Source organism: Protomyctophum bolini, assembly GCF_963924005.1.
Source record: "Protomyctophum bolini genome assembly, chromosome: 6".
Lineage (NCBI taxonomy): Eukaryota > Metazoa > Chordata > Actinopteri > Myctophiformes > Myctophidae > Protomyctophum > Protomyctophum bolini.
Window position 1 is genome coordinate 48,332,899 of NC_137867.1, and position 24,830 is coordinate 48,357,728.

Sequence of the window (24,830 nt, forward strand, 5' to 3'; positions counted from 1 at the left end):
CTATGAGCTTGTAGATCTGCTATTTTTCAATAGCTAAACCATAACATAGTGCTAACACCAAAAGGGGTTCCGCCCAAAATGGGTTAACTCTGAGAGAGAACAAATTTAATAAATTATTGAGTTAATTTGGTCTCAAAGTGGGGTCCAGGGAGAGAGCCTCAGGGTTCCTTCAGTGGGTTCTAAATGGACCCTTATACAGTTCTGCAAATGGACCCTATAAGGCAGTGATACTCAACCTCAGGCCCGCGGGCCACATCAGGCCCGCGGGACCATTATGACTGGCCCACCAATGAAAATATAAAAAAAAGAAGAAAAAAAAATCTGGAAAATGAAATAAAAATAAATAAATCTGAATGAAGTTATCTTTAATTACATTATTATAAGTAATACTATTAGAGTTGTACTATTACTCAAACGAAAATAAAAGCTTGGGGGGGGGGGGGGGAGATGCAATAAAGGATGCAAATGAAAGACATATACTGTGTATCCCTATTCCCTGACATAATTTTATAGCTAAACGGACAGAATTCTATTTTATTTGAATGATGAAACCCAGCTGCCATTAATAGTTGGAAATGGAAATTGCGGAAATGGAAATTGCGGACTTATAGCTATATCTATTTTCAGGTAGATTGTTTTATTTTACTCAGTCAGCCATATCACTGACACAGACAGACAGGCAGGCAGGCAGGCAAAGAGCTACTCATGTTATGTTATGTTATGTTATTATAACAGCTACTCATGTTATGTGCAATAATTTGTGCAGTTATGGAAACAGCTCTTTGTGTTTATGCAAGAAAATGTAACACATTTATTTATTTACATATTGTGTGCTTGCACATTGTACTTTGATACATTTTGCGAAAATAAAGCAATTGAAAGAGAGAAGTTATCAAGTATCATTAATGTCGTAATTTTATCTACTGGCCCCTGGCCCCTTGCCATTTTTGTAATGTGGCCCACAGGTAAATCTATTTGAGTATCCCTGCTATAAGGCCTATTCATAGTCTGGATTTTCAGGGTGAGCTGACCACCGCTCCGGTGGTGAGGTGACCACCGCTCCGGTGGTGAGGTGACCACCGAACTACAACATGACGTCACGAGCCGCGGTGAAGAGCAAACCAACCGCCACCGCTCCAGCCCTTCTCTCTGTTTTTAACTCATCACCGCTCAACGTTATTTCAGCTCCGGTGGTCAGCTCACCACCGGAGCGGTGGTCAGCTCACCACCGGAGCGGTGGTCAGCTCACCACCGGAGCGGTGGTCACCTCACCACCGGAGCGGTGGTCACCTCACCACCGGAACGGTGGTCAGCTCACCACCGGAGCGGTGGTCACCTCACCACCGGAGCGGTGGTCACCTCACCACCGGAGCGGTGGTCACCTCACCACCGGAGCGGTGGTCAGCTCACCACCGGAGCGGTGGTCACCTCACCACCGGAGCGGTGGTCAGCTCACCACCGGAGCGGTGGTCAGCTCACCACCGGAGCGGTGGTCACCTCACCACCGGAGCGGTGGTCACCTCACCACCGGAACGGTGGTCAGCTCACCACCGGAGCGGTGGTCACCTCACCACCGGAGCGGTGGTCACCTCACCACCGGAGCGGTGGTCAGCTCACCACCGGAGCGGTGGTCACCTCACCACCGGAGCGGTGGTCACCTCACCACCGGAGCGGTGGTCACCTCACCACCGGAGCGGTGGTCACCTCACCACCGGAGCGGTGGTCACCTCACCACCGGAGCGGTGGTCACCTCACCACCGGAACGGTGGTCAGCTCACCACCGGAGCGGTGGTCACCTCACCACCGGAACGGTGGTCAGCTCACCACCGGAGCGGTGGTCACCTCACCACCGGAGCGGTGGTCACCTCACCACCGGAGCGGTGGTCACCTCACCACCGGAACGGTGGTCAGCTCACCACCGGAGCGGTGGTCACCTCACCACCGGAGCGGTGGTCACCTCACCACCGGAACGGTGGTCAGCTCACCACAGCCTACAGAACCACAGTTCTGTAGGCCTACAGGTCTGTAACTCTGAGTGTACCAATGGAACCAAATGGACCCCTTTCAGTCCAGTACCAATGGAACCAAATGGACCCCTTTCAGTCCAGTACCAATGGAACCAAATGGACTGGTTATATAGGAATAGGTTCCATTCGTGTGTGTGTGTATATACAGTGTGAGTTACAGACAGGCTTTGTCTGAAAGGCCAAAGGTCAATCCATTGCATCTGTCGCTCCCCCTTCAGCGTTGATCCGCGCCTGTCATCCTGTTGCTGCACGCTATTCCTATCCCCCCCCCCCCCCCAAAACCAAACGGACCTGGCCTTGTTTGAATTGTTCTGTGGGGAACATAGGAGTTCTATTTATTGCTGCTCATGACTGCATTTCAGCTCTTGTGTGAATTCTGACACATGGGTGTGTATGTGTGGGTGTGGGTGTGGGCGCGTGCGTGCCTGTCTGTGTGTGTGGGCGTGTGTGGGTGTGGGTGTGGGCGCGTGCGTGCTGGTCTGTGTGTGTGGGCGTGTGTGGGTGTGTGTGTGTGTGTGTGTGTGTGTGTGTGTGTGTGTGTGCGCGCTTCCCTGCTTGTCGAGGCCAAAATAATGTCCCCCACAAGCATAGCAGAATGTGACAAATGGACACTGTGACGACAAGTTAACTGGACCTCGCCAGAGAAATGGACCTACAGGAAAAGGATTAGTTTTGCCTCGAATTTCGCCCCCGAACGCATTCCGTCACCGGCGGCCCCATTCGTTTCGGTTGTCACGTTGTCAAAAAAAAAAGCCAGATCTACAAGCTCACAAAGCGAGGCAGCGTGACACATTGTGTGAGCTTGTAGATCGATCTGCCCTTTGCTGCATATGGGCTTGCATGGGTTAAAAGAAAATGGAATGAAAAATGGAGAATGCAATCGGAAAATATTGCCGTCCTATACACTTTTGATGTGCTCACAAGTAGTAATACAAGCGTGTGTGTGTGTGTGTGTGTGTGTGTGCGCCTGTGTGTGTGCGCCTGTGCACGTGCCCCAGCTGGAAGAGGAGCTGCAGGGTCTGCAGAAGAAGCTGAAAGGAGTGGAAGACGAGTTGGACAAATACTCTGAGTCTCTGAAGGATGCCCAGGAGAAACTGGAGCAGGCCGAGAAGAAGGCCACAGACGTGAGTGACAGACAGGCAGCCCCCCTTTAACCAAGAGGGGGCTTAACCCATTCTGACCTGAGATCAGATTCTATAAGTGTCTTCTACATCCTGACAGTTTTCTGAAAAAGCTATGTTTCTATGTCAGTGGTTCTTCGATTTTTTTTAAATAGCAGACCTACAAGCTCGTAGCGCGCCACTCGGTGGCGCGCTACGAGCTTGTAGGTCTGCTATTTTTCAATAGCTAAAGCATAACATAATGCTAACACTAAAATGGGTTAAACAACACAACGTAGAAACACTCTCGATATGCAGAATATATGTCCCATTTCACACGTTTTCAAAAGGTATAAAAAGTATAAAAAATCCTTTGAAAGTAGCTAGATCTACAAACTCACGTATTTACGCTATGTGTATTGTTTTGTGATACAAATCTAAATCTATATACAAAGTACCTCGTACTGAAGTTTTCAAATTTGTTCAGGGGCGGCCTTAGGAATCTGGAGGCCCGTTACAAAACCAAATACGAGGCCCCCATATATAGGCCTACATCATTATCCTGTTGATACAGACGCATTGACACATAGTTTTGTTTTGACTGTTCAATATCACACGCACGCAGAAAAACACCTCCTCTCCTCATCCTGTCGTCCCTTCACAATAAAGTGTCTCCCCTTTATCTCCCAATGTGCCGCACATTTTACCCATGGTTATTAACAGGAAAATAGGCGTAACTTTAATATCGTGGGAGAGAGCAGAGAGAGAGAGAGGGGGAGGGAGGGGGAGGGAGGGATAGGGAGAGGGAGAGGGAGAGAGGGGGCCCGTTTCAATTGAAACTGGTGAAACATAGTGAAGGCCTCATATGGACATGTACTGCAGTGGAAGGATAGTGCTGATAAAGTGCTGAAAATTGTAAATTCTCAAGTATAGCTAGTATAACAAATAAATCACACCCGTGTGAAGTGAGGGGCGCTCTTATCATCATCATACATCGTCTCATCCCGGCCAATTAGAATGTGCGTCCACTCCTCACCTTCGTCTAAAATGTTTGTGTTTACACAAACACTCAAAGCTGTCCATTCATTGTCAATGACATTCATTGTTTGTATATCAGGACAATGTTTGTCTTTGTGTTTACGCTACACACACACACACCCTCATATAGCTATAGACATATAGGAGGCGTAGCGTCCCTCAAAAACACCTCAAAATGTACTCTAGTACAGTCCTCGACTACATGTACTGTACTTGTGTTACTTTCCACTGTGAGTGACAAGCAGGGTCTGAGCCCCCCTCCCCCCTCCCCCCCTCCCCCCCCCACCCATCAAAACATGGTGAGCATAGTTAGTTTAACGTTTGCGTACTTACATCGTGCCCTGGATGCCGGGCGCTTGTGACAGCGGCCAGGCTATTTCCTGCCCTATAGCAGCGTCTTTGCTGCGGCCTGTCATCACCCGCCCCGTCCCCCCCCCCTCCCCCTCCCCCTCCCAAACCCCCCCCCCCCTCCACTCCCACCGCCATCCGTTCCCTTTTGGAAAAGTTATACGGAAACTAAATCTGTCGGCCGCCGCGAATTAAGACCTCGTCGGTGAGATTCGCTGCGCGCGGCACAACATGTCGCTGTCAGTCAAGCAACCGTCCGCAGCCCCCCCCCCCCCCCCCACCCCCTAACAAGACCCCTTACCCTGCATACGTACAGTATGCAGGGATACATACAGTATATGCAGGGACAGTGGCCTTGTGGTTAGAGTGTCTGTCAGGGGTTCGATCCCCGGCCAGGCCATAAAGACTGTAAAAATGGGACCCAATGCCATCCCTGCTTGGCACTCAGCATCAATGGGTTGGATTGGGGGGTCAGTCCCTGCTTGGCACTCAGCATCAAAGGGTTGGATTGGGGGGTCAGTCCCTGCTTGGCACTCAGCATCAAAGGGTTGGATTGGGGGGGTCAGTCCCTGCTTGGCACTCAGCATCAATGGGTTGGATTGGGGGGTCAGTCCCTGCTTGGCACTCAGCATCATTAAGGGTTGGATTGGGGGGTCAGTCCCTGCTTGGCACTCAGCATCAATGGGTTGGATTGGGGGGGTCAGTCCCTGCTTGGCACTCAGCATCAAAGGGTTGGATTGGGGGGGTCAGTCCCTGCTTGGCACTCAGTATCAAAGGGTTGGATTGGGGGGTCAGTCCCTGCTTGGCACTCAGCATCAAAGGGTTGGATTGGGGGGTCAGTCCCTGCTTGGCACTCAGCATCAAAGGGTTGGATTGGGGGGTCAAATCAACTAATCAAATGATTCCTGATCTTGGCACGGCTCACCGCTCCAATGGGTCAACAGGGTCGACAGGACTTTTTATTATTTTTATGAATAAAAATGTCATTTATTTCCATTCTGTAAGTATGTTAATACAATATAACTATAGCTGAAAACTAAAACTAAAAATGTTCTATGCAACAACAAACAAAAAAGTAATAGGCCTAATAATAATAATAATAATAATGCGTTAATTGCCAATCATCCTCAACTAAAAATGCCATGGATTGTGACAGCTCTAATTATCGCGGCTATTTTTGGACACGGCGTTCATTAAAGGAAGGCTTTTTCCAACCTGACCCCCGCCCCCCCTCCTCTACCCCCCTCCACCCCCCCCCCCCTCTCCTCCACCCCCCCCCCCCCCTCCTCCCCTCCACCCCTCCAGTCCAGAGGACGACTGGCTCTTTCTTCCCAGCATGCCACGCTGCTCGTTGACAGCTGCTGCTGCGTCTGTTGCCGACCGCTCCCAATCGGAACACATATCCCGTTTTCTAAACACATCATAAAGGTTGTCAGCAGCTCTGGGGGGCGGGGGCCAATGGCGTGCGGCCCCTCCCTCCGACCCGAGCCCCCTCTAGCTGGCAGGCTTAACCCATTCTGACCTGAGATCAGATTCATACGAGGTTCCCACTGGACACACACTGGTCTGATTAACCCATTCTGACCTGAGATCAGATTAAAAAAATGTCAGTCGTTCTTCGATTTTTCAAAAATAGCAGACCTACAAGCTCGTAGCGCGCCACTCGCTGGCGCGCTATGAGCTTGTAGATCTGCTATTTTTCAATAGCTAAAGCATAACATGATGCCAACACCAAAATGGGTTCCCGTTCAGAATGGGTTAATTGGCTTTCTTGGGTGACCCTCTCTCTCTCTCTCTCTCTGCTGCTCTGTGCATTCCTATGGGCCTCGCCCGGTCGGCTCAGCGGTTGTTGGACCTAATTAGTGCCAACGGGCTGTGATTGGAGTCAGGCTAGTAGGTAATAATATGCTCCTGTCAATCCACTGAGAGATACGTTTGCTGTTGGGGGTGAAATCCTGTAAGGCCTACCTATATTTCAGCTTTGTATGAATTATGTTCTGTATGTAACGGAGTGGCTCACAGCCTGGTGGCCTCAAAAGTGTAATATCTATATCTCCCCGGCCCCGGTCCATATACAGTGTAATATCTATATCTCCCTCGGTCCATATACAGTGTAATATCTATATCTCCCTCGGTCCATATACAGTGTAATATCTATATCTCCCCCGGTCCATATAAAGTGTAATATCTATATCTCCCTCGGTCCATATAAAGTGTAATATCTATATCTCCCCCGGTCCATATAAAGTGTAAGGAAAGGAAAGGAAAGTTACCATGTTTACCCTGCAGAGTAACTGGACTAAGCTCAAGAACTTGTTTACAGCCAGGCCCTGCTCATAGAAACATTTCATGGTAGGGGTTCAATGCCTTGTTCAAGGGCACTTCAGCGGTGGTAATTTTAACGTGCCGGTTCCGGGGATACGAACTATAGCGACCTTCCGATATCAAGACCGCTCCGCAAACCGTTCGGCCACTACATCTTTTTCACTGGCGAAAAACAAAATGGAAACAAAATGAAAACTAAGCTATGACTAAAACTGAGACTAAATATATTGACAATTTCGTCAACAAATAAAACCTATAGGCTAAAATGTTAGGAAGGGACTATAGTGGACATGAGATCCAGTATAGGTCATTTTACACTTAGTTTGCATACTGAAAATAGCAGATCTACAAGCTCACGTTGTGAGAAGATGCATGGCTGTGTTGAAACCATTGTTAAGTTTTCATTGTCAGTGGATCTACATTCTACAGTTGAGACTGTTATCTGCTATGGTGTAGAATCTACACCATAGCAGATAACAGTCTCAACACACGCTGCTGGAAAAGTTAGATCAGCATCAACATAAAGCTGGTCAATGTACGGAGGCTCACAGTGCTGTACAATATCAATAGATGGCTGTGTTGAGACTCTGGACACGACAAAACACAGTGATGATTTAGGCCGTGTTATCTGCTGTGGTGTTGGGCCACTGACAGTGAACACTTAACACTGGTTTCAACACAGCCATCTTTTTAGAGTACATTTAGTGCTTCAGAATGTTGACAGGCTTCATGGAGATGCTAATTTTCCTTTTCACTGTCCTCTTCTGCCACCAAGTGGCAGGATGGACAAACGGCAGCACTTGATATTGCTAGAATTTAGAAGTCAGTGGGAAGTGTGTTGCTGCTGCTGCTGCTGCATTCATATCTTTGATTGAATATACAACAGCCAAATCAAGTCCTTTTAGAGGAAAACAATAGACTACAAGCATTAAGTAACAACTAAAAGGAGGAGATACTCAAATGAAGTGAATATAGACTCCCTCAATAAATATTGTACTTGAGTACTAGTTTTCCATCGCTAGCCCCGCCCCTCCTCTCTCCGCCGGCACACAGCAGGCTGTGAATCAAACACACCACCACACTCCCAAACGGCTTTTTCCGGAGCCGAATGATCGCTTCATTGATTCACCAAAACTAAAGACCCACTGCCTCCGCCTCGCCTATAGTCCGCACCCCGCACCGTCCCGTGTCTGAAACGATCGATCAGAATTCCATAAAAATGGCCATGTCGATGGAGTCCGTGGACTCGGTTCGGAGGAAGATCCAGACTCTTCAGCAACAGGTGGACGAGGCGGACTACCGAGCCGAGATGCTGCAGAGAGAGGCGGACGAGGAGAGACAGAGCAGGGAGCAAGTAGGAGGAGAACTAGAGACCCCCTGTTACTGTTTTATAGTGTATGCAAACATTAGAAAAAAATATAATACAAAATATAAGCTCGATCGTCGCGTTGTGAACTTAATTGTAGGACCGGTAAAGAACAGCCAATACCCAGAATCGATAAAATACATCTACGAGAGTCTATCTTAATCTTAATTAGCCTTAATTAGGCTATAGGCACACTCTTGTCCATTTTAAGTCTTCTATAGAGTAAACTATAATGTCCAGTCATGTTCAAGTAGTCCACAGGGAAGGAGATGAAACATCGAAAAATAAAAACAACACCACGCAATGTAGGCTATAGTATAGAAAAGAAACATGATCAAATGTAAGACATTATTCGTCCAGTTCTTATTTCTCATTTGCATTGAATAGTGATCACTGGCTGGAGGGCACATCCGGGTGTAAGGTTTTCTGTTGTCTCTGTTACCATGGTTACCACACGGTCGCTTTTTATTTATTTATTTACTTAGCTCAGCTGTGTCGTGTCGTGTGTGTGTGTGTGTGTGTGTGTGTGTGTGTGTGTGTGTGTGTGTGAGAGAGACACATTAAATTATGTTAATAATTAGGCTTAATATTAATTAAACTATGTCTATAGTTAAAGCAAATGATAAAATAAACCGAAAAAATAAATGAATGTGGATAAAAGAAGAGGCGATCTATTTATGGAAATAAAGGCTTTGATGTTGATGTTAAAAGTAAAAAATATTTAGTACGACCGTTGAGCCGATTCTACTCTATGGCTCCGAGACATTAGTTTAAAATAAACTAGAGGAACGTTTGGATGGCACTTAACTTACACCCGCCTTCTAATGAGAGCACAAAATCTGTCTTTGAAGAGCCACCCTCCCATCGACTGATCTAATATACGGCAACCTTCCCCGTGTTTCTTCACTGGTCCGATCCAGAAGAACACAGTTTTCCGGCCACTGCTACAGAGCTGACAATGAGGTTATATCTTCCCTTCTTCTCTGGAGTCCTGCCTCAAAGCAGACCAGAGGTAGAAAACAATGAGGTTATATCTAACCTTCTTCTCTGGAGTCCTGCCTCAGAGCAGACCAGAGGTAGAGAACTGTCGTTCCAAACTAAGCCCAGGCTAGAGTCATCAACAGTTTGCTTGTGATGGACATTTTCATCTAAATTCCATTTCATATGACCAAAGTCAAAGTCGTATGATTAGTCACACGCTGTGAAATGTGTTCTCCACATTTGACCCATCTCTCTTGGAGCGCTGAGCCGGGAATCATTAGTTGATTTGACCCCCCAATCCAACCCATTGATGCTGAGTGCCAAGCAGGGACTGACCCCCCCCCAATCCAACCCATTGATGCTGAGTGCCAAGCAGGGACTGACCCCCCCAATCCAACCCTTTGATGCTGAGTGCCAAGCAGGGAGGCATTGGGTCCAAATAGACCCTTAAAGGTCTGTACGTTACGGGGGTGATCCTTGGCACCCCACCGCCCGGGCACCATGGTGATACTTGTGTGTGTGTGTGTGTGTGTGTGTGTGTGGGGTCGTAGGCCGAGGCAGAGGTGGCCTCTCTAAACAGACGTATCCAGCTGGTGGAGGAGGAGTTGGACCGGGCTCAGGAGAGGCTCGCCACGGCCCTGCAGAAGCTGGAGGAGGCCGAGAAGGCTGCTGACGAGAGCGAGAGGTCAGAGACACTGACCCTCACAGTGACACGGGCCCTCACTTGACGTAGACAAGCCCTCACAAGACGTGTATTTTATTTGATGATGTTAGGCTGTGTTTTGTGTCCCATAGAGAGGAATGAAGGTCACAGAGAAAATGAATGTCATGCTGTGTTTTGTGTCCCGTAGAGGAATGAAGGTCATAGAGAACCGAGCGACCAAAGACGAGGAGAAGATGGAGATCCAGGAAATGCAGCTCAAAGAGGCCAAACACATCGCTGAGGAGGCTGACCGCAAATATGAAGAGGTGTCTGTCTGTCTGTCTGTCTGTCTGTCTGTCTGTCTGTCTGTCTGTCTGTCTGTCTGTCTGTCTGTCTGTCTGTCTGTCTGTCTGTCTGTCTGTCTACGGCAACTACCGCAGCGTCCATGTCATTCTACGATTCTATCTGAATTGTATGCGTTTTCCCAATTCACGGGTTACACACCAAGAAGGTCTGACTTGTCGAACACAGAGTCTAACTATTATATCTTTACGTGTTGTCGAACACAGTCTAACTATTATATCTTTACGTGTTCGAACACAGTTTAACTATTATATCTTTACGTGTTCGAACACAGAGTCTAACTATTATATCTTTACGTGTTCGAACACAGTCTAACTATTATATCTTTACGTGTTCGAACACAGTCTAACTATTATATCTTTACGTGTTCGAACACAGTCTAACTATTATATCTGTACATGTTGTTGAACACAGAGTCTAACTATTATATCTGTACATGTTGTCGAACACAGTTTAACTATTATATCTGTACGTGTTGTCGAACACAGTCTAACTATTATATGTTTACGTGTTGTCGAACACAGTCTAACTATTATCTGTACGTGTTGTCGAACACAGTCTAACTATTATATCTTTACGTGTTGTCGAACACAGTCTTAACTATTATATCTTTACGTTTTGTCGAACACAGTCTTAACTATTATATCTTTACGTGTTGTCGAACACAGTTTAACTATTATATCTGTACATGTTGTTGAACACAGAGTCTAACTATTATCTGTACGTGTGTCTCAGGTCGCCCGCAAGCTGGTGATCCTTGAGGGCGACCTGGAGCGATCAGAGGAGCGTGCTGAGGTGGCTGAAGCGTAAGTCGTCGCCTCCCACCAGGTTTCTTTAAAATGCACTGTGAATATTAACCAATTAACACATTTTTCATCGTGTGGGTTTGAAATTGGTGTGATTGTTCCAACATTACGTTAAATGTGCTGTAAGTGATGTTCCAATCACGAGGGAGAACCCTATACAGATCTTATGTTAAATATAATCTTCAGTTTTATCACGTTGAAGTTCCACTTTTTGTCTGCTCTCTTTTTTGTATTGCTTTGTTTTCACCAGTTTCCACTTGTTAAATAATCCTGTATGGATTCTCTTTCCTGATTGGATAAAACTGGTATCCTGACCAGATTTGTTTCCCCCAGAACGCGCTACGAGCTTGTAGGTTTTTTAGAATCTGATCTCAGGTCAGAACGAAAACTGTCAGGATGTAGAAGACATTTTTAGAATCTGATCTCAGGTCAGAATGAAAACTGTCAGGATGTAGAAGACATTTTTAGAATCTGATCTCAGGTCAGAACGGGTTAACCAAATCACTTGCAGCACCTTTAACATCTAAAGTCATGCATGGATGAATGATGCGTCCTGGTGCCTGGAAGGACTCATGAATGAATGATGCGTCCTGGTGCCTGGAAGGACTCATGAATGAATGATGCATCCTGGTGCCTGGAAGGAGCAGTTGAGCAGAGAGGTGGTCACCCCCCCACCCCCCCCCCCCCCTCCCCCCAAAATAATCAATATCAGATCAATAGCAAGCGACTGATTGGTTAGCGATGGTCCCTCCCAACCCTGACTTCCTGCCTCCTGCTCAACGTGCACTTCCTGCACTAACGTGCACATTAATAACTAATGACTTTAATGATCTGCACTTAACGATATCCACTAATCACCTAGACACACACGTGTGTGTGTGTGTGTGTGTGTGTGTGTGTGTGTATGTGCGTGTGTACATGTGTGTGCGTGCGTGTATGTGTGCGTGTGTCTTTGCATTCTCTCCCTGTTTTTGTGTCTATGCATGCCTGAACGCAACCCTCCACAATCCACTCCCCGGGACTTGCCTTGTTTTTGCGGCTGCCAACCCAACCCAACCCCGTCCGTCCGTCCATCCGTGATCCGTCCCTCGTCTTCCCGCCTCCCAGTCGGGTCAGAGACCTGGAGGAGGAGCTACGGCTCATGGACCAGAATTTGAAGTCCATGATGTCAGGAGAGGACGAGGTATACTGAAAGCACGGAACACGGAACCACTGGTACCGCTAGGCAGTAGGAATGGAGCTCCAAAACCCTGATAACACGCTTATTGAGTACCTTATGGAGCATATATAGCGGCCAATGACGTCATGTTTAACCCATTTAGACCTGAGGCCCATTCTATAAAGAATAATGTCTTCTATATACTAGAAAATATTCTGAAAAACCTTATGTTTCTATGTTTCTGGTTCTCAAACAATTTCATGTCAAGGACTCCCAGAAACATAATGTAATTGGCCGCCGAACCCCATCTGAAAATATGTTGTTCCAGTGACCCTCCTCCCAGAAGCAAAGATTTGAGTTAAAAACATTTTTCAAAAAATAGCAGACCTACAAGCTCATACTCGGTAGCTTGAGCTTGTAGATCTGCTATTTCCCGTCCAGAATGGGTTAAACAAACAATCGAGACAAGAGGCCGATCGAGGAATAAATCTAATCACCCACGCTGGCACAAACATGGTGGCAGTGGGCTCCATAAGGCACAAACATGGTGTTAGTGCAGGGCTCCATAAGTCACAAACATGGCGGCAGTGCAGGGCTCCATGAGAAGAAGAACCCAGCTGCTCAATTAGCCTGATCCATGTTATCAATAAAAAAAGATTAACGAGCTCCATCCCTACTACTATAAGCAGCCCCGCCCTGTCACAGGGGGGCGGGGCCGGTAGCGGTGAACCGTGAACATGTTGACCTTTGGCCTCTACGCTCTCTAACCTGCATCCCTTCCTCCTTATCTCACTGACCTGCATCTGCACTGTTGAGCTCTAAGGGCTCCATTCTAGTCCACGCTAAACCCCTTATCCCTAAACTACTTTACGTTATTTATTTTACTATTTTGAAAATATCTTTTGAATAGTTCAACGAAGGACTCATTCACACCTAAGACACACTGGTGCCCTGTGTCTTAGTCCACGCTAAACCCCTTATCCCTAAGGCACACTGGTGCCCTGTGTCTTAGTCCACGCTAAACCCCTTATCCCTAAGGCACACTGGTGCCCTGTGTCTTAGTCCATGCTAAACCCCTTATCCCTAAGGCACACTGGTGCCCTGTGTCTTAGTCCATGCTAAACCCCTTATCCCTAAGGCACACTGGTGCCCTGTGTCTTAGTCCATGCTAAAGCCTTTATCCCTAAGGCACACTGGTGCCCTGTGTCTTAGTCCACGCTAAACCCCTTATCCCTAAGGCACACTGGTGCCCTGTGTCTTAGTCCACGCTAAACCCCTTATCCCTAAGGCACACTGGTGCCCTGTGTCTTAGTCCATGCTAAACCCCTTATCCCTAAGGCACACTGGTGCCCTGTGTCTTAGTCCATGCTAAACCCCTTATCCCTAAGGCACACTGGTGCCCTGTGTCTTAGTCCATGCTAAACCCCTTATCCCTAAGGCACACTGGTGCCCTGTGTCTTAGTCCATGCTAAAGCCCTTATCCCTAAGGCACACTGGTGCCCTGTGTCTTAGTCCACGCTAAAGCCCTTATCCCTAAGGCACACTGGTGCCCTGTGTCTTAGTCCACGCTAAAGCCCTTATCCCTAAGGCACACTGGTGCCCTGTGTCTTAGTCCACGCTAAAGCCCTTATCCCTAAGGCACACTGGTGCCCTGTGTCTTAGTCCATGCTAAACCCCTTATCCCATAAGGCACACTGGTGCCCTGTGTCTTAGTCCACGCTAAACCCCTTATCCCTAAGGCACACTGGTGCCCTGTGTCTTCTGTTGTGTCATCAAACCATGTGACTCCCATTGGAAATGCATTGCGGCGACCATGACACACGGAGGACAAAGTGACAGGACACACTGTCACTGTGTCGCTGTGGGGCAGCGGTGGTGGCCGAACGGTTTGCGGAGCGGTCTTGATATCGGAAGGTCGTTAAAATTACCACCGCTGAAGTGCCCTTTGAGCAAGGCATTGAACCCCTACCATGAAATGTTCTATGAGCTAGCAGGGCCTGGCTGTAAACAAGTTCTTGAGCTTATTAGTCCAGTTACCCAGCTGGGTAAACATGGTGCCTTTCCTTTCCTTACAAGTGTGTCTTGGGTGTGAACGAGGCCTAACCTCATCTCCATCGACACGTTGTGGAGCTTGCAGATTGGCTATTCTGAACTTATTCCAAAATGTTTATCAAAATAGTAAAAAGACAAAGTAGTTATAAGAGGTTTAGAAACAGTGATCTCTTCTCTGCAGTCTCTGTCCTCTCAAAATGGCTTCTCTTCTTCCAACCCTTTGTTTCCCTCTCCTCTCCTCCCCTCTCCTCTCCTCTCCTCTCCTCTCCTCTCCTCTCCTCTCCTCTCCTCTCCTCTCCTCTCCTCTCCTCTCCTCTCCTCTCCTCTCCCTCTCTCTCTCTCCGTCTCTCTGCTGCTGTGCAGTAAATCGGGTGACCTTGAGGAAGAGTTGAAAAATGTCACTAACAACCTGAAGTCTCTGGAGGCGCAGGCTGAAAAGGTACAGGACCAGAATATATATATACGCTTAGCCTCGGAGACGGCAGGCGTTTGGGTTTTTAGACCCCAGGACCAGATTCTACAAAATGTCATCTAAATCATGACCGTGTTCTGAAAAACCTGTGTTTCTAGAGTATATCAACCTGTGTTTCTATGTCAGTGGTTCTCAAACTATTTCATGTCCAGGACCCCACAACATTATCTTATAGATCTTTAACTCTTGGAGAGCGTAAAATGAAACCAAAATGGACCCTAGTCTAACGGGTCCATAATGGTTTCATTTTACGCTCTCCAAGAGTTGGAAGAATTATTAATTTGATTGACGTCTGCCTGTTTGCTTTCCTAGTCCTGGCTAAATGTTGTCAAGTGGTTTCCGTGACTCCAATGCCCAATAAATAATGATTAATAAATAATAAATGATGGGCCTTGCTATGAAAAGCGTTGAAAACCACTGTTCTTTAAGCTTCCAAGACGAGGCTGAAATATGTCGTGTCATGTTTGTGAGAAAACTCTTATCGTAGCTCCTCATTGGACCAGTTGATGTGAGAAAGCTCTATCGTAGCTCCTCATTGGACCAGTTGATGTGAGAAAGCTCTTATCGTAGCTCCTCATTGGACCAGTTGATGTGAGAAAGCTCTTATCGTAGCTCCTCATTGGACCAGTTGATGTGAGAAAGCTCTATCGTAGCTCCTCATTGGACCAGTTGATGTGAGAAATCTCTATCGTAGCACCTCATTGGACCAGTTGATGTGAGAACGCTCTATCGTAGCTCCTCATTGGACCAGTTGATGTGAGAACGCTCTATCGTAGCTCCTCATTGGACCAGTTAATTTGAGAAAGCTCTTATCGTAGCTCCTCATTGGACCAGTTGATGTGAGAAAGCTCTTATCGTAGCTCCTCATTGGACCAGTTGATGTGAGAAAGCTCTTATCGTAGCTCCTCATTGGACCAGTTGATGTGAGAAAGCTCTTATCGTAGCTCCTCATTGGACCAGTTGATGTGAGAACGCTGTATCGTAGCTCCTCATTGGAGCAGCTGATGATGGCGACTAACACACTGTACCCGTCTGGTTTTCAGTACGTCAGTAAGGAAGACAAATACGAAGAAGAGATAAAGGTTCTTTCGGACAAACTCAAAGAGGTGAGCGTATATTTGTATTATTTTATATATATTTGTATATTTGTATTATTTTATATATATTTGTATTATTTTGTTGCTCTTCAGAAATGTCCATGACTCCAGAGTTTAATTATCACCGATGTATGAAACCACATTATTTGACCACAATTTGTCACATGTGGTGGATGCTTTTAATAGTCATATAGTGAGTAATGTCTTCAACCACACAAATGTTTTTGATTTCATATTTTCACGGTTTATTTTTCTTCACAATAACGATTCCACGATAATGTACGTGCTTTGGACAACTTGTCTAAACACAATTGTTTGTTTTTTTATTAGCGTGTAGTGTAGTGACAGACACTCGGGCATCACCATCTGTTAATGTTTGGAGTGAATAAGGTCAACACACAGCATCATCTGCATTCACTGGAACACAGCATCATTTGCATACACTGGAACACAGCATCATCTGCATTCACTGGAACACAGCATCATTTGCATACACTGGAACACAGCATCATCTGCATACACTGGAACACAGCATCATCTGCATTCACTGGAACACAGCATCATCTGCATTCACTGAAACACAGCATCATCTGCATTCACTGAAACACAGCATCATCTGCATACACTGGAACACAGCATCATCTGCATTCACTGGAACACAGCATCATCTGCATTCACTGGAACACAGCATCATCTGCATACACTGGAACACAGCATCATCTGCATTCACTGGAACACAGCATCATCTGCATTCACTGGAACACAGCATCATCTGCATTCACTGGAACACAGCATCATCTGCATTCACTGGAACACAGCATCATCTGCATTCACTGGAACACAGCATCATCTGCATTCACTGGAACACAGCATCATCTGCATTCACTGAAACACAGCATCATCTGCATTCACTGGAACACAGCATCATCTGCATACACTGGAACACAGCATCATCTGCATACACTGGAACACAGCATCATCTGCATTCACTGGAACACAGCATCATCTGCATACACTGGAACACAGCATCATCTGCATTCACTGGAACACAGCATCATCTGCATTCACTGGAACACAGCATCATCTGCATTCACTGAAACACAGCATCATCTGCATACACTGGAACACAGCATCATCTGCATTCACTGGAACACAGCATCATCTGCATTCACTGGAACACAGCATCATCTGCATTCACTGGAACACAGCATCATCTGCATTCACTGGAACACAGCATCATCTGCATTCACTGAAACACAGCATCATCTGCATTCACTGAAACACAGCATCATCTGCATACACTGGAACACAGCATCATCTGCATTCACTGGAACACAGCATCATCTGCATTCACTGGAACACAGCATCATCTGCATTCACTGGAACACAGCATCATCTGCATTCACTGAAACACAGCATCATCTGCATACACTGAAACACAGCATCATCTGCATTCACTGGAACACAGCATCATCTGCATTCACTGGAACACAGCATCATCTGGAATACACTGGAACACAGCATCCTAACCTTGAAAATGGTAACGTTTACATTATGTCTGTGTGTTTCCCTCCCAGGCGGAGACTCGCGCTGAGTTCGCAGAGAGATCTGTGGCCAAGCTTGAGAAGACCATTGACGATTTGGAAGGTAGGGTTTCTGTAAAGCATGTCTAAGAGCTGTAGCTAGGTGTGTCCTAACGCACTGGTTCTAAGAGCTGTAGCTAGGTGTGTCCTAACGCACTGGTTCTAAGAGCTGTAACTAGGTGTGTCCTAACGCACTGGTTCTAAGAGCTGTAGCTAGGTATGTCCTAACGCACTGGTTCTAAGAGCTATAGCTAGGTGTGTCCTAACATCATTGGTTCCCAACCTTGTTAGTACCACCTCAGAAAATATGTGTCTCTCTCGGTCAATCTATTCCCCTATTTGTTTAGCTGTTGAAGCGTGTGGTTTCTCTGCTAGTGTGAGTTTGATGTGTCGATCTGGCCGTGCCCCTGAATTCCTCTCCAGGGATCGGGTTTATTTCCAGGGAATTCCAGGGATCGGGTTTATCCGATCTTATCTTAGTGGGTTAATGCCACTGTGCCTAAAACAGGACCGATACAGTAGAGGCCTCTGAGCTGAGCTCTGCAAAGCATGGAGTGGATTAATGCCACTGTGCCTAAAACAGGACCGATACGGTAGAGGCCTCTGAGCTGAGCTCTGCAAAGCATGGAGTGGATTAATGCCACTGTGCCTAAAACAGGACCGATACAGTAGAGGCCTCTGAGCTGAGCTCTGCAAAGCCAGTTGAAAAGCGCTGTTAACAAATCCCTCAACCACTTGAGTGCCGTATTTTACGTGCAATCCACCCCAAATTTGAATCGCATGTCGTAGGATTGTGGTGGAAAAAATGTGGTACAAAATCGGGGGATACATTTTAAATTATAAGAACGGTTTGCACGCCGCCTATAACATATAACACATGCATGGCCTTCAGCAACATATTGATTTCAGTTTTAGTCTTTGGAATAAAACGTAGTTTTATTTAGTTTTAGTCACGTTTTAGTCACCTGAAATGCTTTAGCGTCGCCGTTATAGTTTTAGTCCACTAAATATCATACGATTTTAGTCGACTAAATCTACAGTTGATTTAGTCGACTAAAATGTATTTTGGCGGGCCTTGATGCCGTCGTAATGGCTGATTTTACACTTGCTGAAAATTGACGATCTACAAGCACACAACGCGTCGCGCTGCGACCTTGTAGATCGGATATTGTCTTTTACTCATACTGGTTCGCTAGTCCCTTCATGACATTTTAGTCTAGTTTTTATTTGTTTGACGAAATTGTCAATATATTTAGTCTTAGTTTTAGTCGTCATAGCTTAGTTTTCATTTCGTTTCCATTTAGTTTTCGTCAGTGAAAGAAAAGGTAGTCGACGAACATTTTTCGTCATAGTCTTAAGGCTCATACATAGTCTGGATTTTATGTGGTGAGGTGACCACCGAACTACAACATGACGTCACTGAGGTGACCACCGAACTACAACATGACGTCACTGAGCCGCGGTGAAGAGCAAACCACCGCCACCGCTCCAGCCCTTCTCTCTGTTTTTACTCACCACCGCTCAACGTTATTTCAGCTCCGGTGGTCAGTCAGCTCACCACCGGAGCGGTGGTCACCTCACCACCGGAGCGGTGGTCACCTCACCACCGGAGCGGTGGTCACCTCACCACCAAATATCCTGACTATGAATAGGCCTTTAGTCGACAAAATCAACACTGGCGCCTTGCGCTGCATTTCAAGTAGACTTTTCCCACAAACAACAACAATTTCTTCTTCTCCTTCTCCTTCTCCTCCTCCTCCTCCTCCTCCTCCTCTGCCTTGACCTTTTGCCACCCTGTGTGTGCCTCACGTTCCCCTCTCCCCTCCCTTCCAGACGAGGTGTACGCACAGAAGCTCAAGGGCAAGGCGCTTAGCGAGGAGCTGGACCTGGCCCTCAACGACATGACAATGACATGAGTCATGACATGACATGAGTCATGACATGACATGCCGTGACGTGTCATGACATGACGTGACACACCCTCTGTGTGCTTCATGTAAACACTCTTCCCTTCCAGACGAGGGGCATGAAGGCCGACATGACAACGCTCTAGACGCTGCCTCCTCTCCTCTCTCTGCTGCGCTCCCTTCCTCCCTTCCTTCCTTTCTTCCTACTGTGTATACCTTTGTTCCTTCCTCGCTCCCTCGTTTTGTGTTCGCCGTTAGACCCGTGGGTTTCCGTCGTGACTGACGCACAACACTTTGATAACATTTTGGAATTGATCAATGTCACTTCAGTTTAAGTATACTCTCTAGGCGTTAGTGAAACGGACCTGAGTTGCACTGCGTACTTTCATCTACCCCCGACTCCCTAACACCAAAAATATCTATCTTTGGTGATATGATATATGACACGATATGAATATTTATGTTGCGTAAAATGACGCTTAGCTGTTACAAAAAAAATGTACAGTGTAATTCAGACGCTACTTGTTTTTAGACAGTGCAGATTGTTGCCGTCGCGGCGAAAAGGAACCTTATAATATCTATTTACTTTTTACGTATTTTATTCTTCTCCGTAAAAATTAATGCTGTGAAAAGTTTTGAAGGAAACCCCCCCCCCCCCTCCTCGAACCCGTAACGTAACCCATGATCAAGTCGAGGCGAATTGGCGAGCGGACGCACGGTTGTGCCGTACGGCAAGAACTGGCTATTTTCAAGACTTTTTCTTTAGTTTTTTTTTTTTTTTACCAGTTGAGAATACATGTTTTTAGCCGTGCGGCACGGACGTTGCACGGGGCTACGTTTGGAATGAGCCTTTATAGCGTTCAGCGAAACCGAAAACTGTACCCTTAATTATCCCCCTCTCTGATGTCTGTGATAATGTTTTACTATCTGCTCCTGACCTGTCCTCTCCTTCTCTAATGTCTGTGAATAGTTCTATCTGCTCCTGACCTGTCCTCTCCTTCTCTAATGTTTGTCTGTGAATAGTTCTATCTGCTCCTGACCTGTCCTCTCCTTCTGTAATGTCTGTCTGTGAATAGTTCTATCTGCTCCTGACCTGTCCTCTCCTTCTATAATGTCTGTCTGTGAATAGTTCTATCTGCTCCTGACCTGTCTTCTCCCTCTCTCTAATAAATGTCTGTGAAAGGTCTTCTGCTTCTTGAACTGTCTTTTTTTTTTCTCCAGACTCTAAGTCTGTCTTCTCTATTCAGTGGTGGAATAATTAAGTACTCGCCTGGAGTCTTTTTACCAACCCATTTTAGACCTGAGCTCCATTCTACAAAATGTCGATCTAAATCATGACCCCATGTTTCTGTAATTGGCCGCCGACCCCCATCTGAAGATATGTCGTTCCAGGGACCCCCCCCCCAGAAGCAAAGATTTGAGTTAAAAACGCTCTCTCTGAAAGAATATATATTCAATGATTTGCACCACATTTTCGCGATTTTTCAAAAATAGCAGATCTACAAGCTACGTGGTGGCACTTGGTGCCACGCTATGAGCTTGTAGATCTACTGGGTTATGTACAAGTATAGCAATACCACAATGTCGAAGTACTCTTTATTACGAGTAAATGTTCATTACAAATTTGACTTGAGTAAAAGTACAGAAGTATTTATATCAAAATATACAAATATACAAACATCAGATGTAATACGCATTATTATTCAGACTGTTCCATTTCACTTTCTTTTTTTTTCTTCTATTGGAATATTTTTTAAATAAATAGCAGATCTCCAAATTCACAAGCTCACACAGCATATCACAATGTGACCTGTTGTGAGATTGTAGATCTGCTATTATTCAAATAGCTAACATATGAACTCTATAGGGTTTAAGTATTGGTTGATGTTGAAGTTTTACAATAATATTCTAAATACAAATTTCCACATAAATTGTAATGGAGTAAAAAAAAAGAAGTGCAATACAGTAAAGTGCCTCATAATTGTACTAAACAGTACTTAAGTAAATGTACAATTACTTAGTTTCCACCACTGATTACTTCAGCATTGTGTGTGTGTGTGTGTGTGTGTGTGTGTGTGTGTGTCACTGCCTTCTATTTCTGAACTGTCCTGTTTACAACCAATCAACACGCTTATTTCTGAACTGTCCTGTTTACAACCAATCAACACGCTTATTTCTGAACTGTCCTGTTTACAACCAATCAACACGCTTATTTCTGAACTGTCCTGTTTACAACCAATCAACACGCTTATTTCTGAACTGTCCTGTTTACAACCAATCAACACGTGTATTACTTGACTAGGACGGCAACTCATAGAGTGATTATTCTATCGACTAATTGAACCTTAAATATAGGTATAGTATAATGTTGTAGCTTCACCGTTTGCAACCAGATCTTATTCTGATGCTAGGGAGACGAGAAACACTTTCCTGGGTATTTTATGTGGGTAATACATATGTAGTCCAGACTACAATGACCATGATGCTTTGCTGCACTCACCCCACCTTGTGGAGAGGTGGGGAGGGGCTGTCTTACTGAGACATGTAGTCCAGACTACAATGACCATGATGCTTTGCTGCACTCACCCCACCTTGTGGAGAGGTGGGGAGGGGCTGTCTTACTGAGACATGTAGTCCAGACTACAATGACCATGATGCTTTGCTGCACTCACCCAACCTTGTGGAGAGGGGGGGGGGGGAGGGCTGTCTTACTGAGACAACATGTAGTCCAGACTACAATGACCATGATGCTTTGCTGCACTCACCCCACCTTGTGGAGAGGGGGGAGGGAGGGCTGTCTTACTGAGACAATAATTATGTAGTCCTGGGGGAGCCAGTGGTTCACTTCGCTACGACATGACGATCTATGTAGGCCAGTGGTTCCCAAACCCGGGGACCCCCAGTAAACAGACCAACATTCACTATAAGTGCATATATACAGGGTATATATACATTTATAAAGTGACACTTGAAGGACTTTTAAGACCTATTTTAATACCAAGATATTGTGTAAGAAAAAGGCAAACGTTCTGAAAAAAGCCGATCTACTAGCTCGGCTATTATGATCGTCTTTGGGGGCCGTGGCCTGAAAGGTTAGCGAAACCTTGATGTGGAACTGTCTGCCACGACATGAAAGACTACCTGCAGTGACATGAAACCTGTTTGCCGTAGGCCACCCGGCACACTAAATGTAAATACAATGCTGGGGTTATATTTGTTGTCAAAGTGTGTTCGGATGTGTTGATTGATTTCAGTAGTCTAGCAAAAAAAGAAGAGAAGAAAATCATTGTAGAAAATAATTGACTTGAATAAACGCAAAATGATGTTCGGTCAACAACTCACGTATTCAGGTAAGTTGAGAATATGTAACAAACAAAAATATATATAGATAGTCCATTATAATAATGTCATTATAGGATGACATTACCTTTTTAATGTCATTTATTTTTTAAATGTTTGATGTTTTATCTGAACATTTTGTCATCTGAAATGTTTTTTTAGTTTTAATCGACTAAATATCACAGGATTTTGGGCTAGCCTGTCACCATAGCTTGGTTTTTATTTGGTGGGAAAAAAATAGGTAGTCGACGAACATTTACCGCCGCAGTTTTAGTTGACGTAATTAACCCATTCTGACCTGAGATCAGATTCTAAAAATGTCTTCTACATCCTGACAGTTTTCTGAAAAAGCTATGTTTCTATATGTCACTCTGTGGCACGCTACGAGCTTGTAGATCTGCTATTTTTCAATAGCTAAAGCATAACATAATGTTAACACCCAAAAGGGGTTCCCGCCCAAAATTGATTAATTATGTGTGTGTTTTATTTGACAGAGAAACTGACCCAGGCGAAGGAAGAGAACCTGGACATGCATCAAGTCCTGGACCAGACCCTGCTGGAACTCAACAACCTGTGATACATGCACTGAGCTGCAGGGGGCGCCAAAGATCACAGTGGGAGGGAGGGGGGGTGGCTGTTACAAGGTAGTCCAACATTTATTTTGAACCCAGTGGTTTGGTTTTCAACCTTTCTCAGACCAAGGCCCATCATTTCTTCAGCATTTGAGCCACATACGGAACCACCGTTGACCCAAAAACTGAAGGATTTTTGTTATCGTTGGTATTGGATTTTGCCCCACAATTCCATTCTCTAATTGTGTAGACTTCTTGTAAATTAAGTAATGCAGATGTTTAACAATAAATGTAGGCCTGACTCTTGAGAGTGTAAAAATGTGGTTTCATTTTACACTCTCAAAAAGTTAAAGAACTAACAAGGGTCTATTTGGTTACAAACTCTCCATCATTTATAGCCAGTGGGGACCACCTAGGAACCAACTCAAGGACCACTGGTTGAAAACCACTGGTTTAAACTAGAGATGCTCCGATCAGGTTTTTTATCACCGATTGTTTTTCTCACGATCGGCCGATACCAACCGTGTCCAATTTCCAAAATTATTATATATCAAAACCCACGTGAAAGCTCCTGTGTGTGTGTGTGTGTGTGTGTGTGTGTGTGTGTGTGTGTGTGTGTGTGTGTGTGATCGTGTGTGTGTGGAGGAAAGGGAGAATGTTTAGGCCTGTCACAAAGATGCAAAGCGATATTATACTATATATCTGATTGACTTTTATACTATTTAATGGTATATAAACGGTTTCTCCAGATTGGGTAAATTTGCCGATCACTACTCGAGTCATGTGGAGTGAAAATGGTCAGATCAGCGATCAATTATCTGATCGATTGGAGCACCTCTAGGTTAGACATCCTTCTGCCCGTTTCAAACCTGGCATGTCATTCATTGTTAAAAATAGTCAGTCTGTTCAAAACATGCAGTGATCCTGGTCTCTCTATACTGCCTCCCCCTGGCCAGCCAAAGGCGCCTGATGGAGGGGAAAAGGAACTGGTCGGAATAACGTGTTCCTTCCACGCGCTACTACGGTACGTCCTGCCGGGGGAAACTCCCTTCCTGTCAGGTGATACTCCATCGTCATGCATGATGAGCTCATTTCGGGGCTCTCCCCAGGTTGCCAGGTTGCCAGGTTGGCAGAGGGAGAGTAATAGCAGAGCCCAGGATTACAGCTTTAGGGCAATTGGCACCAGGTGAAAAAATGGGTTACAAAATTGTGGGATGAATACAAATTTATATAAAAATAAATAAATAAATCTTTCAAAACGGTTCAACTTCAAAGAAATCACGTAGATAGTAAAATGGACCAGAATGTTAACGGACATTATTTCTGGGTGTAGGAAGTATAGAAAGAGTCCAGAACATGTAGCTATATGTCTAAGTTTTAGTTTGTCAACGTGTGGATATTTAGATCAAAGTAATATATTTCTAATAGTCGATAACGATATCACAATAAGGAATCTGATCTCAGGTCAGAATGGGTTCATCAGACCAGTGTGTGTCCGGTGGAAACCTCGTATGAATCTGATCTCAGGTCAGAATGGGTTAATGAAGAACAGTTGCTTCCCCATTCCAACACACTGGCCCACGTCGGGGCAACCTGAAAGAAAACTCCACTCGCCAGAACGTTTTATTTTACTTGCCACTTAACTCCGGGCA

General features: G+C 45.5%; 1 protein-coding gene across 3 annotated transcripts in view; it reads left to right on the top strand.

Moving 5' to 3' along the window:
• Positions 1-23,183, top strand: part of tpm2 (tropomyosin 2 (beta)) — a gene marked incomplete at both ends in the record, with an annotated part of 24,977 nt that extends 1,794 nt beyond the window's left edge. Inside the window, 8 exons of one of the 3 annotated variants that reach the window (XM_080766900.1) lie at positions 3,026-3,151; positions 9,737-9,870; positions 10,037-10,154; positions 10,927-10,997; positions 14,572-14,647; positions 15,724-15,786; positions 17,355-17,424; positions 19,194-20,453. In XM_080766900.1, the coding sequence (XP_080623026.1) occupies positions 3,026-3,151; positions 9,737-9,870; positions 10,037-10,154; positions 10,927-10,997; positions 14,572-14,647; positions 15,724-15,786; positions 17,355-17,424; positions 19,194-19,276 (741 nt within the window). Of the gene's footprint in view, positions 1-3,025; positions 3,152-8,057; positions 8,193-9,736; positions 9,871-10,036; positions 10,155-10,926; positions 10,998-12,104; positions 12,181-14,571; positions 14,648-15,723; positions 15,787-17,354; positions 17,425-19,193; positions 20,454-23,100 lie in introns of those variants that run through there. The other 2 variants (XM_080766902.1, XM_080766901.1) reach the window with 2 other exon arrangements.
• Between the last annotated feature and the right edge of the window lie 1,647 nt (positions 23,184-24,830).